The sequence below is a fragment of the Fukomys damarensis genome, unplaced genomic scaffold (assembly GCF_012274545.1).
Source record: "Fukomys damarensis isolate Sample0158 unplaced genomic scaffold, DMR_v1.0_HiC HiC_scaffold_38, whole genome shotgun sequence".
NCBI classification, from domain to species: Eukaryota; Metazoa; Chordata; class Mammalia; order Rodentia; family Bathyergidae; genus Fukomys; species Fukomys damarensis.
Window position 1 is genome coordinate 22,957,245 of NW_022900950.1, and position 22,314 is coordinate 22,979,558.

General features: G+C 35.5%; 1 protein-coding gene across 13 annotated transcripts in view; it reads left to right on the forward strand.

The window, feature by feature from the left end:
- Positions 1-22,314, forward strand: part of Camk2d (calcium/calmodulin dependent protein kinase II delta) — a 352,869-nt gene that overhangs the window by 233,736 nt on the left and 96,819 nt on the right. For all 13 annotated transcript variants that reach the window (XM_033760056.1, XM_010633832.2, XM_033760058.1 and 10 more), the window contains exon 5: positions 19,363-19,428. In XM_033760056.1, coding sequence (XP_033615947.1) covers positions 19,363-19,428 — 66 coding nt within the window. The remainder of the gene's footprint in view (positions 1-19,362; positions 19,429-22,314) is intronic.

Below are 22,314 nucleotides of genomic sequence, written 5' to 3' on the forward strand. Positions count from 1 at the left end.
GCTTGCGGGGCAAGTGGCAGCACCACTGAGCTAAGGCCCCAGCCTTTAAATTACTCTTTATAGACATTTACAAATTCTACATGGCATTTTCCTATACTGTACAAAAATCATTAGGGCAAACTTGTATATTCACATAAAAATGATCACAAATGGATGTAAGAGCTAAAACTCTTAAAAACAAATATAGGAGAAAATCATGACATTGGATTTATCAATGGTTTTCAGATGTGACAGAAAAAGCACAGACAACCAAAGAAAAAATAGATAAATTGGACATCAAAATTAAAATTTTTTATGTATCAGAAGACACTGTGAAGATATTAAAAAGATAGCACACAGAATGGGGGAAAATATTTGCAAATCATACATCTGATAAGATTATTATCTCAAATATGTAAAGAACGTATATAACTCAACAACAAAAAATAAAAGTCTTATTTTAAAAATAGGCAGAGGTCTTGAATGGATATTTCTTCATAAAAGATATACAAATGGCCAATGAGTAAATGAAAAGACAATAGGAAAATATAAAACAAAATCATCATGAAATACCACTTCACTTCCATTAGGATATCCATGATCAAAAAATGACAACAATAAAATCCAGAAAATAACAATTATTAAGGAGAAAGTCAGACCTTATGTACTGCTAGAGGGAAAAATAGCACTGCTCCTCTTAAAAACAGTTGATTCTTCTAGTTAAATATAGCACTGCCACATGATCCAGCAATTTAACTTCTTAGTATATTCAAAAAGATTTCAAAAGCAGAGGCTAAAGAAAAAACTTAAATGGAAAGGTAGAAACAACCCAAATGTCTACCAATGGATAATATATTTTAAAATGTGGGATATACAAACAGTGGAAGATTGTTCAGCCTTAAAAATGAATAGAATTCTAACACTGATTACAACATGGATGAATCCTGAAAGCAAAAATAGATACCACAGGATAATATTGCACGGTTTTACTTAAATGAAGTATTTAGAGTAGGCAAATGCATGGGACAAAAAGTAAATTAGAGATTACCAGAGGCTGGAGGCAAAGGGACAACTGAGAATTATTATTTAGTAGGGACAGTGTTTCATTTGGGATCTTAAAAAGTTTTAAAATGATTAAAGTGTTCACATTTCATGTTATGTGTATTTTCTTACAATATTTTAAAGAATCACTTGTCTGTAGGGGTGGAGAGTATATAGTCTATTTGTACTCTTATAGTTTAAATGTTTAAATTGTTACTACTCACTTCTGTTTCTTCTAAACATATTAATCTTCTACCCAATACAGTGATGTTCAGTTATGCGGTTACAGTATATAAATCAAAATGGATTCATCATTTCAAAGTAATCACAACAATTATAAATAATATTCATGGAGTGTCTACTGGGTACCTAACATTGTTTACGTTCTTCAAGTATTTTAATTCATTTAATCTTACATCAGTCTATTAGATAGTTCTTTTGCCATTTTATAAATGGTAACAGAGAAGCTCAGAGAAGTGAAGTTAATAAATTATACAACTAAATAACTAAATAGCTAAGTAGCAGAGCCACAATTAAAAACATAAGATGTCTAGTTTCTAAGTTTTCCAATTTAACCATTTTAAATTTCATCCAGTATTTGAGATATACTGAAAAGCATGGATTATTTTAAAAGTTGAAATACAATTGTAATGGTTAGAAAAATTTACTTGAGGTTTTGAGATTTTCTGTATAAAACAGGATGATAAATGTGAGTTTTAGAAATCTCACTAGTATATTTGGAATCCAAACCTGTATAATGTTCATTTCCTGACTCTGTCTTTTTGTTTGACACTGCATTCCTATTGCTCATTAATTCAACCAGTAGACATTTATTGCATACTTGCTATGTATATATACTCTGCCAAGCTGTGGGAATACCATATTGGATAAGGTGGAACTTAAACTGTAGTCTCCATGGGAAGAAAAAATAGCTAATAACTAAATAAACAAACCCTGAGAGACAATTTTAGTTCTAGGACTATAAAGAAAACAGTGGCATTTGGGGCATGACTAAGAGCTGACTTAGAGGGGGTGGCCAGGGGATAACCACTAAAATATGGCCACCTAAATGTTGGGAAGACCTGGGAAGCCGCCAGGATGAACAATAAGTGCAGCCCTGAGAAAGAGTGATCTCAGGGAGAAATAGACAGAGGCCAGTGTACTAGAGAGCAGGGATATAAAATAGTGTATGAGATTGGAGTGTCAGAGTTGAAAAGGCCTTGTTGGCCAGCAATAGGAATTTGGAGTTACACTGTGTTCTGTGGGAAGCCATGGAAGGGTTTAAAAATAGGAAATGAAATAATCCACTTTCATTTTACAAAGCCCTCTCTCGCCACAGTGTGGTGAAGGGATTATGGGAGCCCAGACTGGAAAGTAGGGGAGGGATGTGGTGGTAGTCAGAGAATAAAATGATAGTGATTTGGAAAGGGTGAGGGCAGGAGAAGGGGAAAACAAGTTTTATTTTAAAATATTAGTTGGTGAAAGGAGGGCAGGGACAAGGGGAAAAATGAGAACCAAGACCTGTCATGTAAAGGTACAAGATCCCAATAATGAATGTAACTGTACTGTATACCTAAAATGTACCAATAAACTCAATAAAAATATTAGTTGGACTTTTTAAATGAATATATATATATACACACACATGTATACATATATATATGTGTGTGTGTATGTGTGTGTATACACATACATACGTACGTACGTACATACGAAGAATGTTGGACATTCAGAGCTTTAGGAAATGTTAGCGATTTAAAAGAAAGGGATTGTTTCTCCTTGTTCTGGGCCAGAATTACTGGAGCTGATGCAACCTCATGTGACAACATGTTTAGCTTCCTTTTATTTGTAAAAAAGGCAGTTTGCGCTCATGAAGTCAGCCTGGATCTCTCCTCCTCTTCGTGAGAACAAAGATGATATTAAAAGGAAAAAGTAATAACATTTCAGAATAACTTAAACAGTCAAAGCATATTTTGTAATGGAAAAAATATATTGAATTTCGGGTTGACATTTCAGAATATCAAATAACACACTGGAATCTTCCAAAAGTACTTCTTGGCTGTTTACAAGCCTCTGCTGAACTGTTTTCTGTTCTGCAGGAAGGCATACTCTTAAGTTTAGAAAAGATCCTTTTCTCTATCTTGAGTTGGAAAAAATCTTATTTTTCTGTCTTTTCTCAACATGTTTCTTCACTTCCACAAAGGATTTAGACTCAAATTAAGGCAAATTTATCTTATGCATATCATGATATATAGTACCTTTTCTTGCATTACACACTTACAGTATGCATTTATGCATTTAATATTTAACTTCCACATAAAAAGCACTCTTAAGAAAATGTTTAAAGGGGAAAGGAAACTAGAAAGGAGGTGGGGGAAATGTAAGAAGGGAAAGATAAAATAAGAAGGAAATATTGAAAACAAATTATTCGTAAATAGGGAGGGGTGGAGGGGTGAAAGGAAGGGAAGGGGTATGGGGAAAAAGCAAGACATATCATATACAGGTGCAATTTCCTAAGGTGAATGTGATCATAATATACATCTAAATTATACCAATAAACTCAATGGGATAAAAGGCATTCTTTATGCACCCAAAAATAAAAGGTTTCACAAGGCATTTTGGATGAGCCCTTTTTGTTGTAATGGAGAAACTTGCTGATTGCATTTCTCATCACCAATCCCATACCCTGCCTGTTTTCTTTTACAAACTAGTGTCCTCTAGCAATGGCTAAAATAATTTCTAATCGTAGACTTAAGTGCATCCAGTGGGATCATGGCAGGATATTTGTGAGCTGATTGGGAATTGTCTACATTCTGTTAATGATATTTTTTGTAGGCTTTTAAATTATCTTAAATGCTTCATTTGATGTTTCAACTGACTTATTTATAATAATAGTCAAGCAATTACAGTTTGAAATTTTAAATTGATATACTTTATGACATCCTGTTATAGTGTATATTTTCTAGGTTTTTCAAAGTTAGGGACCATCATATCTTTCACCCAACATAGGCTCTAGCCCATAGTCACTTGCTGTTTACCTCATGAAATATTGTAAAAATTTCTAGAAAGATAGGAGTTTTAAATTCACCTTTTAAAGGAAAACCTAACCTAAAATTAGACCTAGTTCCACAACTCTGTTTTGACTGATTTTGTGTTTGTACCTTCCCTTTTATATATTGCTGGGTTATTTATTTATCTGCTGATGTGTCTTAGGCTCACATGTTGGGGATGTAAGCATTCAGACCCATGCCTGATCTGATCCTGAAGCTTGGCAGGAATGCAGCACATGGTCTCTATGTCAAACAAGCTTGTGTTACATAGGGAATGTGTTTCAGGAAAGGATTTCTGGAGGAATCTCTGGTTCTTCTCAAAGAAAGGGTAAGGTCAAGAAAAATTACATCAAGGCTGCTTAGGCTTTATACTAGTACGGATTAGTATGCAGCTAATCAATGTCCAAGGCAATTTTTGTGCAATGAACAAGCTAGAGAGTAAAAGCGAGGTCACAGACCATATACACCATGTCAGGAGCTGAAACTATATACAGGCTTAGCTTTTTGAGCAAGGAATCACAGATGCCTTAAAATTGCATTTTAAGAACATATATGCAAATTAATTAAGTAAACCTGCGATAAGGGAAGGGCAGCTGTGGAAGAATTATAAGCAGGGAAGTGATATGGTCAGATTTGCTTTTTAAACAGATTATGGTGGTTGTGATATGAACAGAGATACAACTGGAAGAAAGATACATAAGTCATTAAATCAATTGAGAGACTATATAGCCACTATATAGGCAGTGGCAAAGGGATGAAAAAAGAAGACAGGAGGGAGAAGACGGGAGGGAGAAGAGGAGGAAGAGAAGGGAAGGGGAGGGGAAGGGAAGGGAGAAACCCTAACAAATACAGAAACACTTAGAAGGCAAAACGAGCACAGCTTGTTAAGTGATGGAGAAAAATGAGTAAATGTACTCAAGGATGATATATAGATTTTTTACTTAATTGGCTTCATGGACCATTCATTGTACAAATGGCACAAACCTTGAAGGAGCAGGGTACTTCACCAGTAAATGAAAGAAAATTCGTGTGTATTTACATTTTTGAATTATTTCATGATATAAATTATTTTGTATTTTAATACTTATGCTGCAAACACATTTTTCATGTTCTTACACCATTCATAATTACAATGTGTCAGTTTTTCTCATTGTATTATTGCATCATAAAATTATTTTGCAAAAATTGTCCTTTATGGTTGTTTCTCTGCTTTTATTAGCAGGGGTGAAGTGCCTATTATATAGTTTTTAATTTCTTTCTCTTTTGGTACCAGGGATCAAACTTGGGCCCTTGCGCTTGTGAGGCAGATGCCGGAACCACTGAGATAAATCCCAGGCCCTAGCTTTTAATTTCTTAATTTAATTTAACTGTTCCTCAACTTAGCAATTTTGTAGCCCTCGGGTTATATAAAGTGCAGATTTCTAATGAGAATGCTTAATAATCACCTAAAATTCCTGTTTATAATCTAATAGCCTCACTTCCAACAAATAATAATTAAATAAAATATATCTAAGTTCAAAAAATTAGAATACTAACAAGAGTACAGGACACAGAGAAAGAATTATTTCTAGAGAAAGGAACTAAATGTTTAAAAGTCAGTGAATCAGGAGAAAAATAGATGTGTAAAAGTTTTTTCATTTGAAGCTCATCTTTTGCAATTTGGGTACATGGCAGTAAAATATATAAGTCCATAATATAGAAAACATGTTGTAAGTGGAAAAGTAAATATTGAATAAATACAAGTGGGAGCTTTAAAAGTTTACATATCTACATGAGACATCTCTATGAATATTTCATAGACTCATGATGGAAATTCTAAATTCTAGGTTAGCTTCAGTGATTACTATCACAATCTACAATATTTTTCATTAAATTTTACCTCCCCTTTCTCCCAAGGATGAATTCTATTAAAATTTGGTCAATACAAACACAAATCATTATATTGAGTATATTTGGGGGATTTAATATTTTGCTGAAGTTGCTTATTTTCATAGTTCTTTATATGGTAAAAAGTTGAGTACAGCTGAATAGATAACTTCTAAGTGATCAACTGAAATAAAGTTCTGCTGCCACCATTTCTCCTGTTGACCCCAAGAAGTCCCTCCAGGAGAATTACCTTTCCTTATCTAACATTAAAAGTCTGAGCCAATAGCACCAATCTGTCCATGTATCCATCGCTCAACCTAACATCCAAGACTTGGAGATGCGACATTGTACTGAAATGTCCTAGGGTTTCCTTAATAGGGTCCAGCATAATGGCTTCCACCTCCGTAATACCCACTTCCTGTAGGACTGAAGACAGGGAAAGAGAGGAGCAAACAACAAGAACCAGAAGTGATGCCTCTATGAGAGAGAAAATAGAATGCTTTCAATACAAGAAAACCCACAGATCCAGAGTGCTCATGCTTTCCATTTGGCATCATGTACAATCTGACTTGCATTGTAATAATTGAACATTTGTATTCCAGTGATGAGTTGCTGTTACTACAAATACTGGGTTTAAATATGTGTGTAAGAGTATGTTTTGTTACAAATCCATGGGTACAGATTATATGTCTTATTGTTGAATAGTGACAAAACTACTGTGAATTAAGAATTTGTAGTTTTACAGTAATTATTTAAATTAAACCTTTTAATTTCAAGAACAGAAGTCTATTTTTAAAAAGTTATCAAACCAAGTAAGTGAACCAAGCTTCAATAAATTGCTGGCCTAACACAATGTCTTTCGCATAAGGAACAAATAAGTGTTTTTTGTGATTCTGTGAACAAATTAATTATTAAATTCAGGCACATTTTATCTTACTAAGCCATTATGATTATAAAAACCAAGACAATTTAAAGTTGTGCACATCTTTGTAGGTAGCATTTAAACGTGAATCTGTTACTCCTTTTGTATGTTGGCCTGAATAAAAACATGCATTTAGAATTCAGATGAGGAAAGTTAATAATACTTAAATAATAATTTTTAATATGACAATAATTTGCCTGATATAAACTTAGATAAATCTTTCTATTCTAAATTAGTGAAATGCTAAAAAGTGAGTATACATGAAATTTCAAGCAAGTCCTTAACAACAGTTTGCATGTAACATGCTGATACTTAGCTCTTTCCTAATGGAGTTCTGGTAGAAATTTTAATTTTTAAAGGAAGCAGTGAAGCCTGTTATCTTGTATTTAAAAGCAATACTGCTTCATTTCCTTAGAAAAATGTCCCATATTTCACAACATGGCTATTCAGACTAGCCTCTTTCCAATTAGCCTGACTTCCTGAAGCTTTACTGTGATGCTTATTTTTTATTTGGAAATTCATTGAATATTTTGTATCCAGGAAATGTTATAAAGCTGCCAGAGCAAAGGAGGCTATTTTTTGCTCTCTTAACTAAGTGGATATTTATGCTTGTATATACATATGTATGCAAATGTAAGTACAATAAATATTCAGTGACATTCCAGAGACCCCACTAAAGTGACCCCCAAAACTAAGAAATCTATTGTTTATTAAAGTGAAGACTATTATCAACAAGAGATTATTTAAGCTGAAGTATGGGAAACTTCTGAGGAGGAATGCTAAATCTAAAAGCAATTACTGTCGCCTATTTGCTATTGACCAAATCAAAAGGAGGACAGGGACCGGGGGAAAAATGAGAACCAAGACCTGTCATGTAAAGGTGCAAGATCCCAATAATGAATGTAACTGTACTGTATACCTAGAATGTACCAATAAACTCAATAAAAAAGAAAAACAAAGAAAGTAAACCCAGTAGTAAAGTTTGATATTTCATAATAGTAAATTACACTCCAGACATCCCTTCAAGAAGCATTGTTTCTGTGATCCTAGGTGAAAGTTAATCTGACATTATCTTGGAAAAGAAAACCTAGATCAACTTACTTCTTTATTCAGATAAACAGGGAAATCCTGTGATACCAGTTTCCATCATAAAGATACAACCATTAGAGCATATGAGAATGATGGAAGAAAGGGAGTTGGAAGTAATAGAGAGAAGCTAGTTTAGGGAAGTTTTTTTCAATAGTAAGGGACAACCTAAGTATTTATTATAAAAGATGGAAGTAAGGATTGGCACCAAATCAGAAGAGATTGAGACTCCTACTTCCAATCCTTTTGCTCCTCTTCTCCCTTTTTCTATACTATCTATAGCTTACTTGTTTCTGATGGGCATTCCTGTGCCACCACATTTCTTCCCTCATTCTAGACTTTGTGAATTTATTACTCCCTCCTTTTTTTTTTTTTTTTTTTTTTTTTTTTTTTTTTTTTTTTTTTTTTTTGCTTATCCTTTGTATGGTATAATTTATTTCCTGGTTCCAGATAGCAGTATTCTGGAGCTCTTTGTAAGGCATGGAAAACAAAATAAATGTGATATAAATATATACAATGAATGGAATATCACTTAGCCACACAGAAGAACCAAATCACATTAGTTAACATGAAAATAGATAGAACTGGAGACCACCATGTTAAGCAGAATAAGCCAGTTTCAGTTAAATATCACATTTTCTCTTGGATGAACAATCTAAAAATAAATAAAAAGGGAAATGACAGGAAGCTAGACAGTGGACATTTATAGATGCAGAAGGTGGTCAGGGAGAGGATGAAAATAATCAGTGTATATTATATGCATGTGCCCGTATACCAAAAATACTCATTATTCTGTGTCACTAATATGACACCACCAACAACAAAGAAGATGGAGGAGGTAGCAAGAATTCATTCATTTCAGTTAGTGACAAGAGGTGACAGGATTCTTGACTTGACTTTCTGGCACCAGCCATCAGTTGGTGCAGTGCTTCATTGCGGATGCCACTGCTTACTCATCAGTGAGGCCACACAGCCCACACATCCTCCCTTTATGCTGATTTTCTTCCTTTCTTCATGCCAGTAAGATGAGTATTGGGTGAGACTTACTTCTTAAGTCACACCTGCTTCCTCTGTAAATGAAGCATTTCTCTAACCTAGGATGTGGCAGGCTTTAAGAATTCTGACTTTACACCAGAGAAACTATTCAGTATTTGCATATGTGTGACTTATTTATTTCACTTGGGAGTATATCCTCAAAATGTACCCATTTACCTATGAATGAATCTACTTTCTCATTCTTTATGGCTGAGTAGTATTCCATATTGAGGATAGGGAAAGGGGAATAAGGGAAAAGGAAAAAATATGAGAAAATGTTAAAATGGAACTAAAGTTTTTGAAGGTGGGGAGGGTAGGAGGGGGTGAAGGGAGGGTGGGGACAAGGGAAATAAATGAGAACCAAGACCTGGCATGGAAAGGTACAAGATCCCAGCAATCAGTGTAACTGTACTGTCTACCTAGAATGTACCTATAAATTCAATTTAAAAAAAAAAGAATTCTGACTTTAAAGACTTCTTGACTTGAAACATACTCCACAGAATATAATTTTTGGTGTATGTTTTTGTTTTCTTCCAGTAGCTACATGGTTGACAATAGAATGTACAACCCATTTCTTTGTATCCCTGTCATTGGCAGGGCAAACCTTATAACATATCGGGGAGACAGTTTGGTAACATTTGTAGAATTAGTATATAAGTAACAATGATGTAGAAAGACTTACTCTCCACAAATCAACTTGTACTATCAAAAAAAAACAAAGAAAGCTGTGACAGTGAATGAGTCTCCAACTGGCGAACGTAGTAGAGGATCTCCTGCTATACACAACTCCTCACAGCTATGTGTGTGTTTCAGAAGTTTGCAGTCACACACAGGTTTGGGCCCTTCCTTTGTACACATCTGTATACCCAGGGGTATCAACAGTTACACTGTGTCCTTACCAGCAAAGAGTAGATTGTTCTACTGCATGAATACCCATAACAGATACATGGTGTCATTTCCTGGTCTGCCTTGTTGGAAAACACAACATTTCAGAGCCTGGAAAACGTGCTGTCTTAGAGCCTGTATCTATGTATAACATCAGTAGCAGCTTCACTATGTTACCTTTGGTCCAGGATCTTTCTAGGTTATTGTTAGAAGGATCTTGGGCCCTCACTCGTCATCTACAATAGCTTTGCTGCTTCCATAACATATTCATTGTGACTGAATAAAGCTTCATTTTCTCATGATTAAAACCAACTTTTTGATGAATTACTGAAATGAAGAAATTGTTTTAATGTATTTCACGTATGAAACAAAATTTATCTATCATGCTATTTTCAGCCTCACATGATTGCCTTGGCATTAACAATGAAAACTTACACAGGAAGAAATCAGCCTACCCTCTAAAGATCCTTTGGCTGATCCTTTACTTGTAAAGTTATTAGTGATCTATGGCTTACAAGACAATAATTAGTAACATTTATTAGTAGTTTAATGGCAGATATTTATTATAAAGTAATTATTATTTTTCTCTAAGGATTACCCAAAATAACAAGTAACAATATCAGTAGAACTTTTGATAATATGGGAGATTTTTTAAAAGAACAATGATTTTAATGTGGAGATAAATAAAAAATAATTATACTCCATAGTATAATATCAAGTCTTTGATATAAGTTAAAATTCTTTCACCTTTTAAAATTGCTATCTGATATGTGCATGATAGCATATTAGTAAAAATATTGAGACCATTGGTAAAATTAGGGACGCTAATACTTAAAAGATGACTTAAAATTTATTAATTTACTTTTACTAATGTGACCAGTGTATACAGTTAGCTTGGGTAGATGAAGCAGAAAGTTAAATGAGTAAAAGATTGAATTTGTCTGTTTGTAGTTTATGTATATTGCAGATCATCTGAGTGTGTTATTCTCCCTTCTTTAAGAGAATATTATTATTGTTGTCCAGCTTGTTTTCTACACTGTAATCAATTATGTGCAGCCAGATTGATCACCTCCAAAAGGGGGTGTAGGCCTAGCTTCCATACCAAGGACTGGGATGACAGATCAAACCCATGCTTGGTAGGAGAGCCCAATGGCTTAACATGGTACTTTCCACAATTTGCCTGAATGAGTCATTGATATTTTCCAGGTTCTTTTTTAAATGTTTCATATATATGTATACACAAGTATTGTGTTATCAACTGTTATATCTTCTTCCAAAATACTGAATGCATTTTTGTATCAACTCATCCATCCTCGCACTGTCTGTATATGTGTGAAGCGGGATTTTGATGAGCTAAGAGCTGGGCTGCCACAAAGCTGTGTAATTACTACTTATCCATTCCCAAGGAGGCAATCTGACCCTTGGTAGAGCACTCTGGGTCAAGAAAAGATAGGACCTGCTCTCTGATGGAACATGTTGGGAGCTGGTATCTAAAACACAGCTTTATGTGGCCTTAAATTCAATATGAAGGTTTCCATAGGACTTACAAAGAGCTTACAACTCACAGACAATACAGCAGACTATTTACTTTCAGAGTTGATCTTCCTGGGGCAAGGACATTTCATTGCTTCAGTGGGTGCCCCTAGACGTTCTGGGATCATGCTAGCCATATCTAGGTGAGTGGAGCATAATTAAAATTGAGTTCCTTGTGCAAGATGTGAGTGGAACCACGGTGTTTCTGTGTCCTGAGAAATGGTTTTGGTGTGGCAGTTTGCTTAGAGAACATCAGAGGCTTGGATTATAGGCCTCCCTTGTGGAAAACAAATTGGCAACCCTTTCTCATGGCTCCAGATGAAGGGAAATGCTGTCTTTTCTCTTCACATTTTATGAGTAAGTAAAGTACATCATGGCAAAATTTTTGACCTAATCTGCTCTCACAGATTTAGCTAATATCAGACTAGAATGTTTAGCCTGCTTCACTCTCTACTTGACTATACTCTTAAGTAAAAAGTGGGAAAGAAATTATCAATTTTAACAACTTTCTGATGTAAACTGTTCACTGTGTAGTCACAACAATTGTATGGATGATTTTTGAAGCCTTATAAAACCCACAAAGCATAGGAATTAGCAATATTTATCTAATGTTTACTGGATTATGCATAGTACTTTGCCATTGCTATGTTCATTATGATTGCTGTCATCACACATTATGTTTTGTTTGGCTTTATTTTTATTGTAGTAAAATACATATAATATGAAATTTACTGTCAACTAATTTTAAGTACAGTTCACTAGTGTTAAGTACATTCACATTTTTGAGCAAGTCTCACCACTATCTATCTCTAGAACTCTGTTCATCATGAAAACTGAAAGTATATACCCACTAATCAATTCCCTGTTTCTTACTCCAACCTCTGGCAACTACCCCACACATTCTTTCTTATGATTTTGATTATTTTGGGCACTTGGAGTATTAGAATCACAGAGTGTTGTTGTTTTGTTATTGTTGTTACTGGATTATTTCACTTAGCATAATGTCCTGAATGTCCACATTGTAGCATGTATCAGAATTTCTTTTTAAGACTGAAAAATATCTACTGTGTGTATGTAACACTTTGTAACACTTATCTGGTCATCTGTTGTTAGCACTTGGTTTGTTATGAATAATGCTTCTACAAACCAAGATATACCAAGATTTAAATTCTTTGGTGTATACCCAGAAGCAGAATTGCTTAGTCATATAGCATTTATGCTTTTAATGTTTTTTGAATAATTACTGCACTGTTTTCTACAATGGCTCTACCATTTTTTCTTTCCTACCAGTAGTGTAAAAATGCTTCCATTTCTCCACATTTCACAAACATTTGTAATTTTCTTTTTCATTAATCATGGTCATTCTAATGGGTATGTGATGGTATCTCATTGTGGCTTTGATTATGTCATGCACATTTTTTTTTTTTCAAATGACCAGTGCTGCAGTATGTTACTTTTGTTCAGGAAATATTATTTTTTGTTTGTTTCTGCTATGTTGGGATCAAACTCAGGGCTTCATACATGCTAGATGAGCCATTCCCTAAGCTCCTTAGAAACTGAGGAGTGAAACAGAAGTGATCAGAATGAAGTAGAACAAGACGAGAAGGTGAAAACTGTAATGATATTAAAGGGATAGATTCCAGAATCAGAAAAACAAATAAAGTCAGTGCTGTCATGAATGATTTAGGATCTTCCTATCCCATCCCACTTCCCCATTCCATTCCATGGCCCAGATGGTACAGTGCCTCTGGATACACTATCTTGCTACTAGTGTCCCGTATGTGCCTTCCCCAACATGATGCATTTCTCCTTCTGGTCTCCATTAGGTTTTAAGTACAACAGTTCTATGAACCATCTCTGTTTTGTCATCTTTACTATACTTCTGAGTGTGACTCAGCAAATCTACCCATCTCAGGATCAATAAGAAACTCTCTGGACCTTCTGCTAAAGCAGCTCTTAGACCTTTTTGATTTCCATCATCTGATTTGTAATCTATCATGAAAATCATTCCTTGATACCCACAAATAATCCACTGATTCAGGGATATCCTCACTCAGTATTCAGTTAGAAAATATCTATTCCAAATCAGACAGAAGTCAGACAGATTGTGTGTTCTCTGTACTCAGGTATAAAAAAGGAAATGTGGATTCAGTTCAAGAAATGAAATACAAACATAGCTGCTCATCTTCGCAGCATTGCACTTTCTAGTTTTGCCCCATCAGCCTCTAATCCAAACATATGCGTTATAATAAATTTGACAAATACTTTCTGCATTTGTGATCAGAAATGATTCATGTATTGACAAATTTTGTCTGGTAAACAGATACAGGAACCAAAATTGAAATAAATGATTTCTAGAGGAAAACTGCTTAGGAGATCCTTGGCTTTTTAACAAAATGTAATGGTAATAGGAATCAGTAATATCAACATGATGATCTTGGCGTGTAATCATGCAACACACCTGGCTTCCTGGGAACATTTACTCAGTTGGCATTTAATAACCACCAGCTATGTCACAGGAAATTGTTATATTAAAATTGAAAAACAGGAACCAGTTCTTCTCTCCCAGAGTTGCTATATTCAAGAATGATTAAACACTAAAGCAATGAATGCACAAACATGTAAAAGTAAGGACTTGGTTCATGAACATTTCTGTTTGCAAACAATTTTATTCCCAAATAGAAGCACTCAGCAAAAAATTTGCTTTTGTTTGTGGACCCAGCAATGGGTGATGAACACAACAATGGCTTTCTTCCCCACAATCATGGAACAAATTAAATTCATGAACCAAGGCAACACTGCAATTATTATTGTCTTAAATATCATGAAGAAGAACTCAGGGCTCAAGGATGAAGATAAATGGATGTAGATGAAGATAATTTATCTGAGAGTATAAAATTCAAGGCAAATTCTGATGGTTGTGTTGTTGGGCTTACACTATTGTGATTAAATACTGTAGAAAGACAACTTAAAAGAGGAAAGATTGATTTGAGCTCATGGTTGCAAAGGGCCCAGTCCATCCTGTGGTGAAACAGAAACATGTAGAAGGGTGTGGTGCGGGGATACTGCTCACCTCATGGCCTCTAGGATGCAGAAAGAGATCCAGAGAGGCAGGTTCCAGGAACCAGTATAGTCCCTAAGGTCACAGCATTATATGTCATTCCCTTCAACTAAGCCCCACCTCCTGTGTCCATCACCTCCCCGTACAGCCATCAAATTATGGATTAATCTACCAGTAAAGCTAAAGCCCCTTTGATCCAATTACCACTCTAGGCTCCTCCTCTGAATATTACTGCTTTGGAAATTAAACACTTAATACAGAAATCTTTGGGTGACACCTCATGGCAATGGTCAACAAGGACTTAGCAACTAGTAGAGGTAGACAAACTGGGAATGTCCTGGAAGAGAGATGAGCAAGTGAAAAAGTCCTAGGGTAGATAGAAGGAATCCTGTACACTTCAGGGTCTTAAAGAAGGCCATGATGGCTAGAGCAGACAGGAAAGGGCCCCTGTAGGGGTTGAGAGATGTCGGGGGTAATGGAAGAAGTTTACTTAGAAAAATAATCTTCTTTATCCAATTTCCAATTTATGGGCAAATGGGCTGTTTCCAAGATTTAGCTATTACAGTGGGCTGGACATTTAGCTCAGCAGTTCGGTGGCCTGCCTTGCAAGTGCAAGGACCTGAGTTCAATCCCTGGTACAAAAAAAAACAAAAAAAAGATTTAGCTATTACAAAGTAGAATTGGATAAAGATGTGGTTTTTCTATAAAATGGAATGCTACTCAGCCATAAAGAATGAGAAATTAGATTCATTCATAGGAAAATGGATACATGTTGAGGATATACTCCTAAGTGAAATAAATAAGTCACACATGTCTAAATACCGAATAGTTTCTCTGGTATGAAAAGCTGTAACAGTACATAAGATCCTAATGAGAAAACTGACCATGTGAAATAGGAAGAAAAGGGCTAAAGGTGTAGGGAAAATGGGAATGGTAGGGGAAAGGTAATAAGGGAAAAGAAAAAAATATGACAAAAATGAAAAAATGGAAATAAAGTGTTTGTAAATGGGGAGGGGAGGAGGGGGTGAAGGGAGGTCATGGACAAGGGGAAAAAAATGAGAATCAAGACCTGTTATGTAAAGGTACAAGATTCCAGTGATGAATATAATTGTACTTATACAGAAAATGTACCAAAAAACTCAATAAAAGAAAAATCAGTAGACAGCTATTAAAAAACTTCATGCTGGTATATGCAAAATATGATACACATTTAAAGCTATTACATAGCAAATTAACAGCAGTGAGATGAGAGGAAACGGCCAATTAGGCTAATACAGTGTCATAAACCATGGTGTTGACTTGATCTGGTAACACTGAAGAAGATTTAGAAAGAAGACAATTTCAGTTTCATTTTGGAGATAGAATTAGCAAGTGTAGTTCAAATGTTTAGATAAATAATATATATGGTAAAGCTGAAAAAAAGTAATATATATGAGAGATGATTCCGTCTGTTCATCCTTAGATTCTAGCTCATGCTATAACATTATGAAACTGATGATGATAGTTTCATTCAGCCATTTAGTTATTCCCTCAATGAACATTTATTCAGCTCCCTGTGAGTGCCAGGCTCTATGTAAGGTGCTGAAAGTTCAGTGTTTGTCATTTATATGATCTGCCTGAAAGATCTTTACACTGGTGGTTGGCTTGATTTACTCTGAATCTCAGAACATGATGCTGAGAGATCTTCATTTTCTACTGTATCTTCACAGAGTTTGTGCCTTAAATCACTTGTTATTAGGAGTTTCTAGGAGGCCACTGCAGTGACTGGAAATGGGAGGTATGGGCCTTCTGGATGTCACATTGGCATGGCCATGCTGCTAGCCCATAGTGTGGGGACTGAGGCTGACAATCTTGTTGCACAGGGGACAGTCCCATGAAAGGAACCTGACCAACTTTACCCTGACTCGTGACCTCTCCCCAGCTCTTGCTAGCAGTCTGAGTGTTCTCTCTTGGAGGAAAAAGGGAGAGAGATCTCTGGGGTCCCTTTTAAGGGCACTAATCCCATTCATGAAGGCTTTCTCTTATGACCTAATTACTTCCCATAGTCCCCATTTCCCAGATTTTAACACAGAAAAGCGGGGAGGGCATAAATATTCCATCTGTGGCACACATAGTAGCACCCAGTGAATATCTGCTGCTGCTGTTTGGAAGGCAGTGTGTTAGATAAGTGCAGGTGGATGAGTGTATCACCATCACAGTGTCTGCCTTCATCACTAGACTAAACCACACACATCACTTGAGTGCCAAGAAAAATGTTTCCACAAATGGACAAGTAAACAAAAATCTGTTGCTTAAATCCTTGGTGGACCTGTGTTGCCCCTGCTTAGAGGCTGAGATTCCGGGTCTAATGGTCTCAGTTCATGAGGTTTATTCTCCAGCTTCATGCTTATTTTCCAAGGGGAATTTTTTTTTTTTTTTTAATGGGAGATTCCTGGACCTGCCTTCGCAAGATGCTATCTGCCTGCACACCAGCTGGGCCCTGGTTTTGATTTCTATTTTCCAGTCTGGCTCCAACGTGAGGCTCTTGGCTTTTCCTCCACCACCTCAGGCACCCACAGTTCTTATCTCCAAGATAGAGCTACTTTTTAGGCAATGTGCACCATTTTACTATTTAGAGACCCATCTTAGACTCTACCATCTGTAGCCTCACAGTAAAAGCTGTATTTATGAAATTTTACAAATGTTTATTCAATATAAAACTACTTTTCACGTTTTTGAGTCAAGATCTTGTTGTATAGTCTGGAGTGGCCTTGAACTTGCTAAGTTGCCCTGACTGGTCTTGAATTTACCATCCTTCTCAGCATTCTGATGCCCAACTACTTTGGATTATTTTTTATATAACTTACAAATACACAAATTACAAACAAAAGGATAATTCATTTTTCAGAGCAATACAATATGAATCAAACTATTTATAAATAAAACAGCAAAAAAATATTTCTTTTTGTTATATGAATCTCATTTTTGCCTAGATTATTTCTTTTTCCCTATAAACTCAAATGTTCTAGATATTTATGAGTGATAATGCTACAAATCTATAATTGATATGCTTCCTAACAGAACTGTGGCATCTATTTATTAATTAATCTCTAATTAATTAATCTAACAGTTTATTCATGGAACCAATTGAATTTGTGCCATTATATGAATTTTCATATAGCATATGTTCAAAACTCTGTAATAACTACTGATTAATTTTGTGCTCTATTAAACAATGATGTGAGTTTAGAAATATATTAAAGATAGAAAATGCATTAGTTTCTTTTTCAGGCAGTGGATTTTACTATAACTCCCACTTTTTTCTTCTTAGATATCTATTATACATGTCACCAATGTGATAAAATGATTATTTACATAAAATATTTTAAATATAAGAATGAATGCTAAAAGATGAGAATGAATGGTATCAACAATACCTAACTACAAAATCTAAAACTCACTGTTAAAAAAACTCTATATCACTCTAAAGTTATAGCTCAGTGGTAGCCTGAGTACTTTCTATTAATTATTTTGTATTATAATTTATCTTGGGCATCTTCATGGTTGCATATTATTATAGATTTTAAGTGGAGAAAATACCTATGCTGCTAAATGAAATTACATGTATCCTGTTTTTAAGAACAAGGCCATATGAAGCTTAATATGATCACTTTAGGTCACATTTTATATGTAAAAATAATAGGACTAGAAATATTCCCAAATTAATAAGAGACTTTTAAAAATTCGGAATTGAATAGAGAGGGGAGAGTGGAGTAATGTCCTGATAAACTTACAGTTTTCGCTACCCTGTGTTTTCCTTTAGGAAAAAAGTCTAGAGAAGAAAATAATAACTGGTAGTCCCTGGAACATGCTATATTTGATGATGTTCCAGAAGGTAATAATGCACAAAAAGAAGTGAAAACAAAGAGAAAAACTATCTTCACATCTCACTCTATAATGCTCATACACAAAACACGTTTCCTTCACTTGATGATTTTTTTTTTCAAATAATTTGTGCCCTTTACACATCTAGAAAATGTGGCAGGATCATTACGGGAAGGCTGCACTGGGCAGTGGCCACACGTGTGGGCTGTGGGTAGCCTGCCCATGCCATAGATGCTGTGTAATCTTGGACAAGTCACTTAACTTCTTCAGGCCTCTATTTTCTCAACCATAAACTGAACTATTTTGGGAGGCAGCTCACCCTTGTCTCCCAACAAAATTTCAAATGTGGGAACTCTTTGATGAGAAATTTTACTTGTAAGAATTTTTTTTCTTGAAAGACCCTAAAATATGCACATATATGTGTGTGCACACATGCACACACACATATGCATAATTCTATGTTGCTGTTATTTTAAAAATGAAATTGCACTTTTGATTTAATATAATGTGGAAAACACAGTTTATTTGTGGATATTGCATAATCTCAATTTTGTAAGAAAATTGTGTATGTGAAGTATGAGCATTTGCAAGGGAGAAGTGTAGATGTTTAGTGATTCAGCACACACATACACACACAAGTAGTAAAAGATAGAAACAATTTGCAAACTCACACTGAGCAGCTAAGATGCATATTTTCCCTCTTTGTTCAGAAAATGTTCCTGAACTGTGCTGTACATTTTGCCAGACCTCAATTAATATTTAGAGGACTAAAATGAAGACTTTCATAGAAACCATTTCCTGTAAAAGATGTTGTTCAATGTCCTTATGACATACAGAAAAACTGTGATCTTAGGATCTAGAAACCCATGGAGGTGTTTAGATTGTAGTTTTGACTGTTGGAAAATTGTATATCATAATGTTTTAAAATGCTTAGTTTTGATAATTTAAAAATAAAAAAAAATTCTATGTGAACCTTACTTGCAAATCTATTGATGCCTGATTTTTTTTTTTAATGTGATTATCATTATTTGTCTTCATAGAGTTACTGGAGGTGAACTGTTTGAAGATATAGTGGCCAGAGAATATTACAGTGAAGCTGATGCCAGGTAAGTTACTTGCCCTGGGCAAGATAAAAAAGATTCAAGTGACATTTCTTAGTATTTATGAGAATGTCACAGTACTATTTGGATTTCTTGTTACAAAGTCCTCTCTTATTGAAGTCTCTCTTTTTTTAAGGTTTTCCAGCATGATTCTTAAAGGGAAAAGAAAGATGTGGCCTAAACATTACTCTCAGTCCTCAGTTGGGCTAGCTGCCTGCCAAGGGCTTTAGTAGTCAGAAATGGTACTGGCTAACAATTGGGAAGAGATCATTTCTGTCATCACAGATGTTCTACCCAATAGCTCACATCTAGTCAACAGCAAAAACAGACCAAACAAACAAACAAACAGTGGTCTCTTTAAAACATTATTATTGGCTTTTTATGCCTGGAAATTTCATTAAAGTTCTTGGAACCCCATCTTGAAAATATTTATTCAGATATTTCAGGATGTTCAGGGGTAATCTTTTTACTTGACAGATTTTCACAGATGTTTTATTTGGACTATATGATTTTAATTTTTCTCTGCATTCTTTATATATTCTGTAGTTACTACTTGTTAAAAAAAATATGATCAAGAGCCATGAGCACACTAACCACATAAATGAGAAGTTGTTAAGAATCCAGTCTCTGGCTATCTGCTCCTCTGTCTAAGGCTGCACCACCCCCACCACCCCCACCCCCCGTTGTGCCCAGATCTTGAAGTCCCCAAAGACCACCAAGGAGTTGAGTCCAATGTAAATGCACTTGAGGAGTTTATTGCAAGCTCGAGCCTGGACCCTCATACCTCACCAGTACAGTGGTTCCGTGTCGAGAGTCCAGACCCCCTTCTAAAGCATAAATTTGTAGGGTTTGGGAGGCTTGAAATCCTCTCTTTTTCATTGGTGCTATTTTCTATTTTTTATTTTTATTGGGTGTTGCTGGGCACTTGTGAGGGGGAAGAAAACTTATCTCGGGGTGGAGATGGGGCTAATTCTTTGTTAGGGAAGTTACCTTTTAGATTCATTTAATTGCCTACTCTAGCCAGGGGGAAGGGAGCTACTTTGATTAACAAAGCTAACAATGGTTCCTTACACACTTTTGTGAGGAGATTAGGTGTCTCCCGGTACAGGTTAATTCTGAATTAAGCAGGGTAAGGGGCAGAAGTTATTTTATATTGTGACATTTCCTAAATTTTCGCTTATTAAGGTTTGTTTTTTTTTTATCATAGGGTCCAAAGTACCAAACTCTTTTTTAAGTGGATTTGAATTCCTGCAGTGTTATGATCCCTTTTTCCAGCCATCTGGCCTTGCCCTTATCTTTTGCTAAGTGAATTCCAGCAGTTTACCTAGGAGTCACATCTTATATGAGATGGCTTTCTGTCTTAGAATGGAGCTATTCCGATTTTAGCACTATACCCCCACCAAGCTAGACCCTTTGCGGATGTTCAGTTGACAATTGGAGTTTCCTGTCCCACCAAAATACGGCATCCACACACAAACTCCCTTCTGAATTACTGATTTTTTTTTACTAAGCTACTGTTTCTGGCATTCTGGGAATCTTTCTGTATATGACTACACTCTAATTTCTTAATGGCATTTTTACTGCCAAAGTCAAATAGAAAATTGTGTCACTTATACTATGATGAATGAATCATTAGTTGTTTCATTTACCTCCAATTTTACAAGCCCCAGAAAAGGGCCTCAGAGCAGCCTTGCAATACCTATTTGCCACTTGCAGGAGAGTAATAATTTTAATCAAGCTTGTAGACAAGTTAGGGCATATTTATATAGCTTACCTGTCAATGCTATATTAAACATACATTAGGTATGAAAAATATTGGCTGAAATTAAGACAGATACTCTTTTTACTCTTGTAATGCCCCATAAGTAATAGGACAGACACTGTTGGATCTTTTGATATGCATATTTGCATTAAGTTTGAGAAGTACCCATAACTACTTTAGGCTAGGAAATCAAAGAGAAGACATATTCTCTTCCCAACTACAAACATAAACAATATATTATTGAAATACAGTGGACCATTTGAGTTACAACCAGCCTGACATACCAACAATTTAGGTTACAACCAGAATTTTAGTATTAACTTACAAAGTCTTGAGTTACAGCTCAAATGCTGCCTGCTTGTGCTTCCGGAAAGTCTCAAATACAGATTTAACCCTTAAAGAATTCTGGAAGGCTAATAAGGGAAAAGAAAAAAAATATGAGAAAATAAAAAAATGGAAATGAAGTGTTAGTAAAGGGGGAGGGGAGGAGGGGATGAAGGGAGGGCAGGGACAAGAGGAAAAAATGAGAACCAAGACCTGTCATGTAAAGGTACAAGATCCCAATAATGAGTGTAACTGTACTGTATACCTAAAATGTACCAATAAACTCAATAAGGAAAAAAAAAGAGTTCTGGAAGAAACGTTGCAACATCCTTTCTTGTGTGGGGTTAATTGAGAATTCCTGGGTCTGTTTCTCTTTAAGGACACTGAGATCTTCCTGTATACAGGAGAGAGACTTTGAAGCCTGTGTAGAGGACCTGAGCCTTCAGTTGGCCAACTTGAGTTACAACCAGCCCTCAGGAACAGAGTTCATAAGTCGAGGGTCCATTGCATTTGCAAAGCAAGGCATGATGACACAAGACACAAGCCTATAATCCTAGCATTCTGGGTGGCTGAAGCAGCAGGATTGCAATATTGTGGCACCCATTGGGCAACTTAGTGAGACTCTGACTCAAAATAAAAAAATGTTAAAAGGGTTGGGGATGTGTCTAGGTGCAAAGGCCCTCAGTTCAACCCCTAGCATCAAATTAATCAACTTTATAAAAGTCTATTTTATTTTATTTTTATTTATATATTTTTTTGGGGTACTGGGTATCAAACTTGGGTCCTTGCATTTGCGAGGCAGGCAG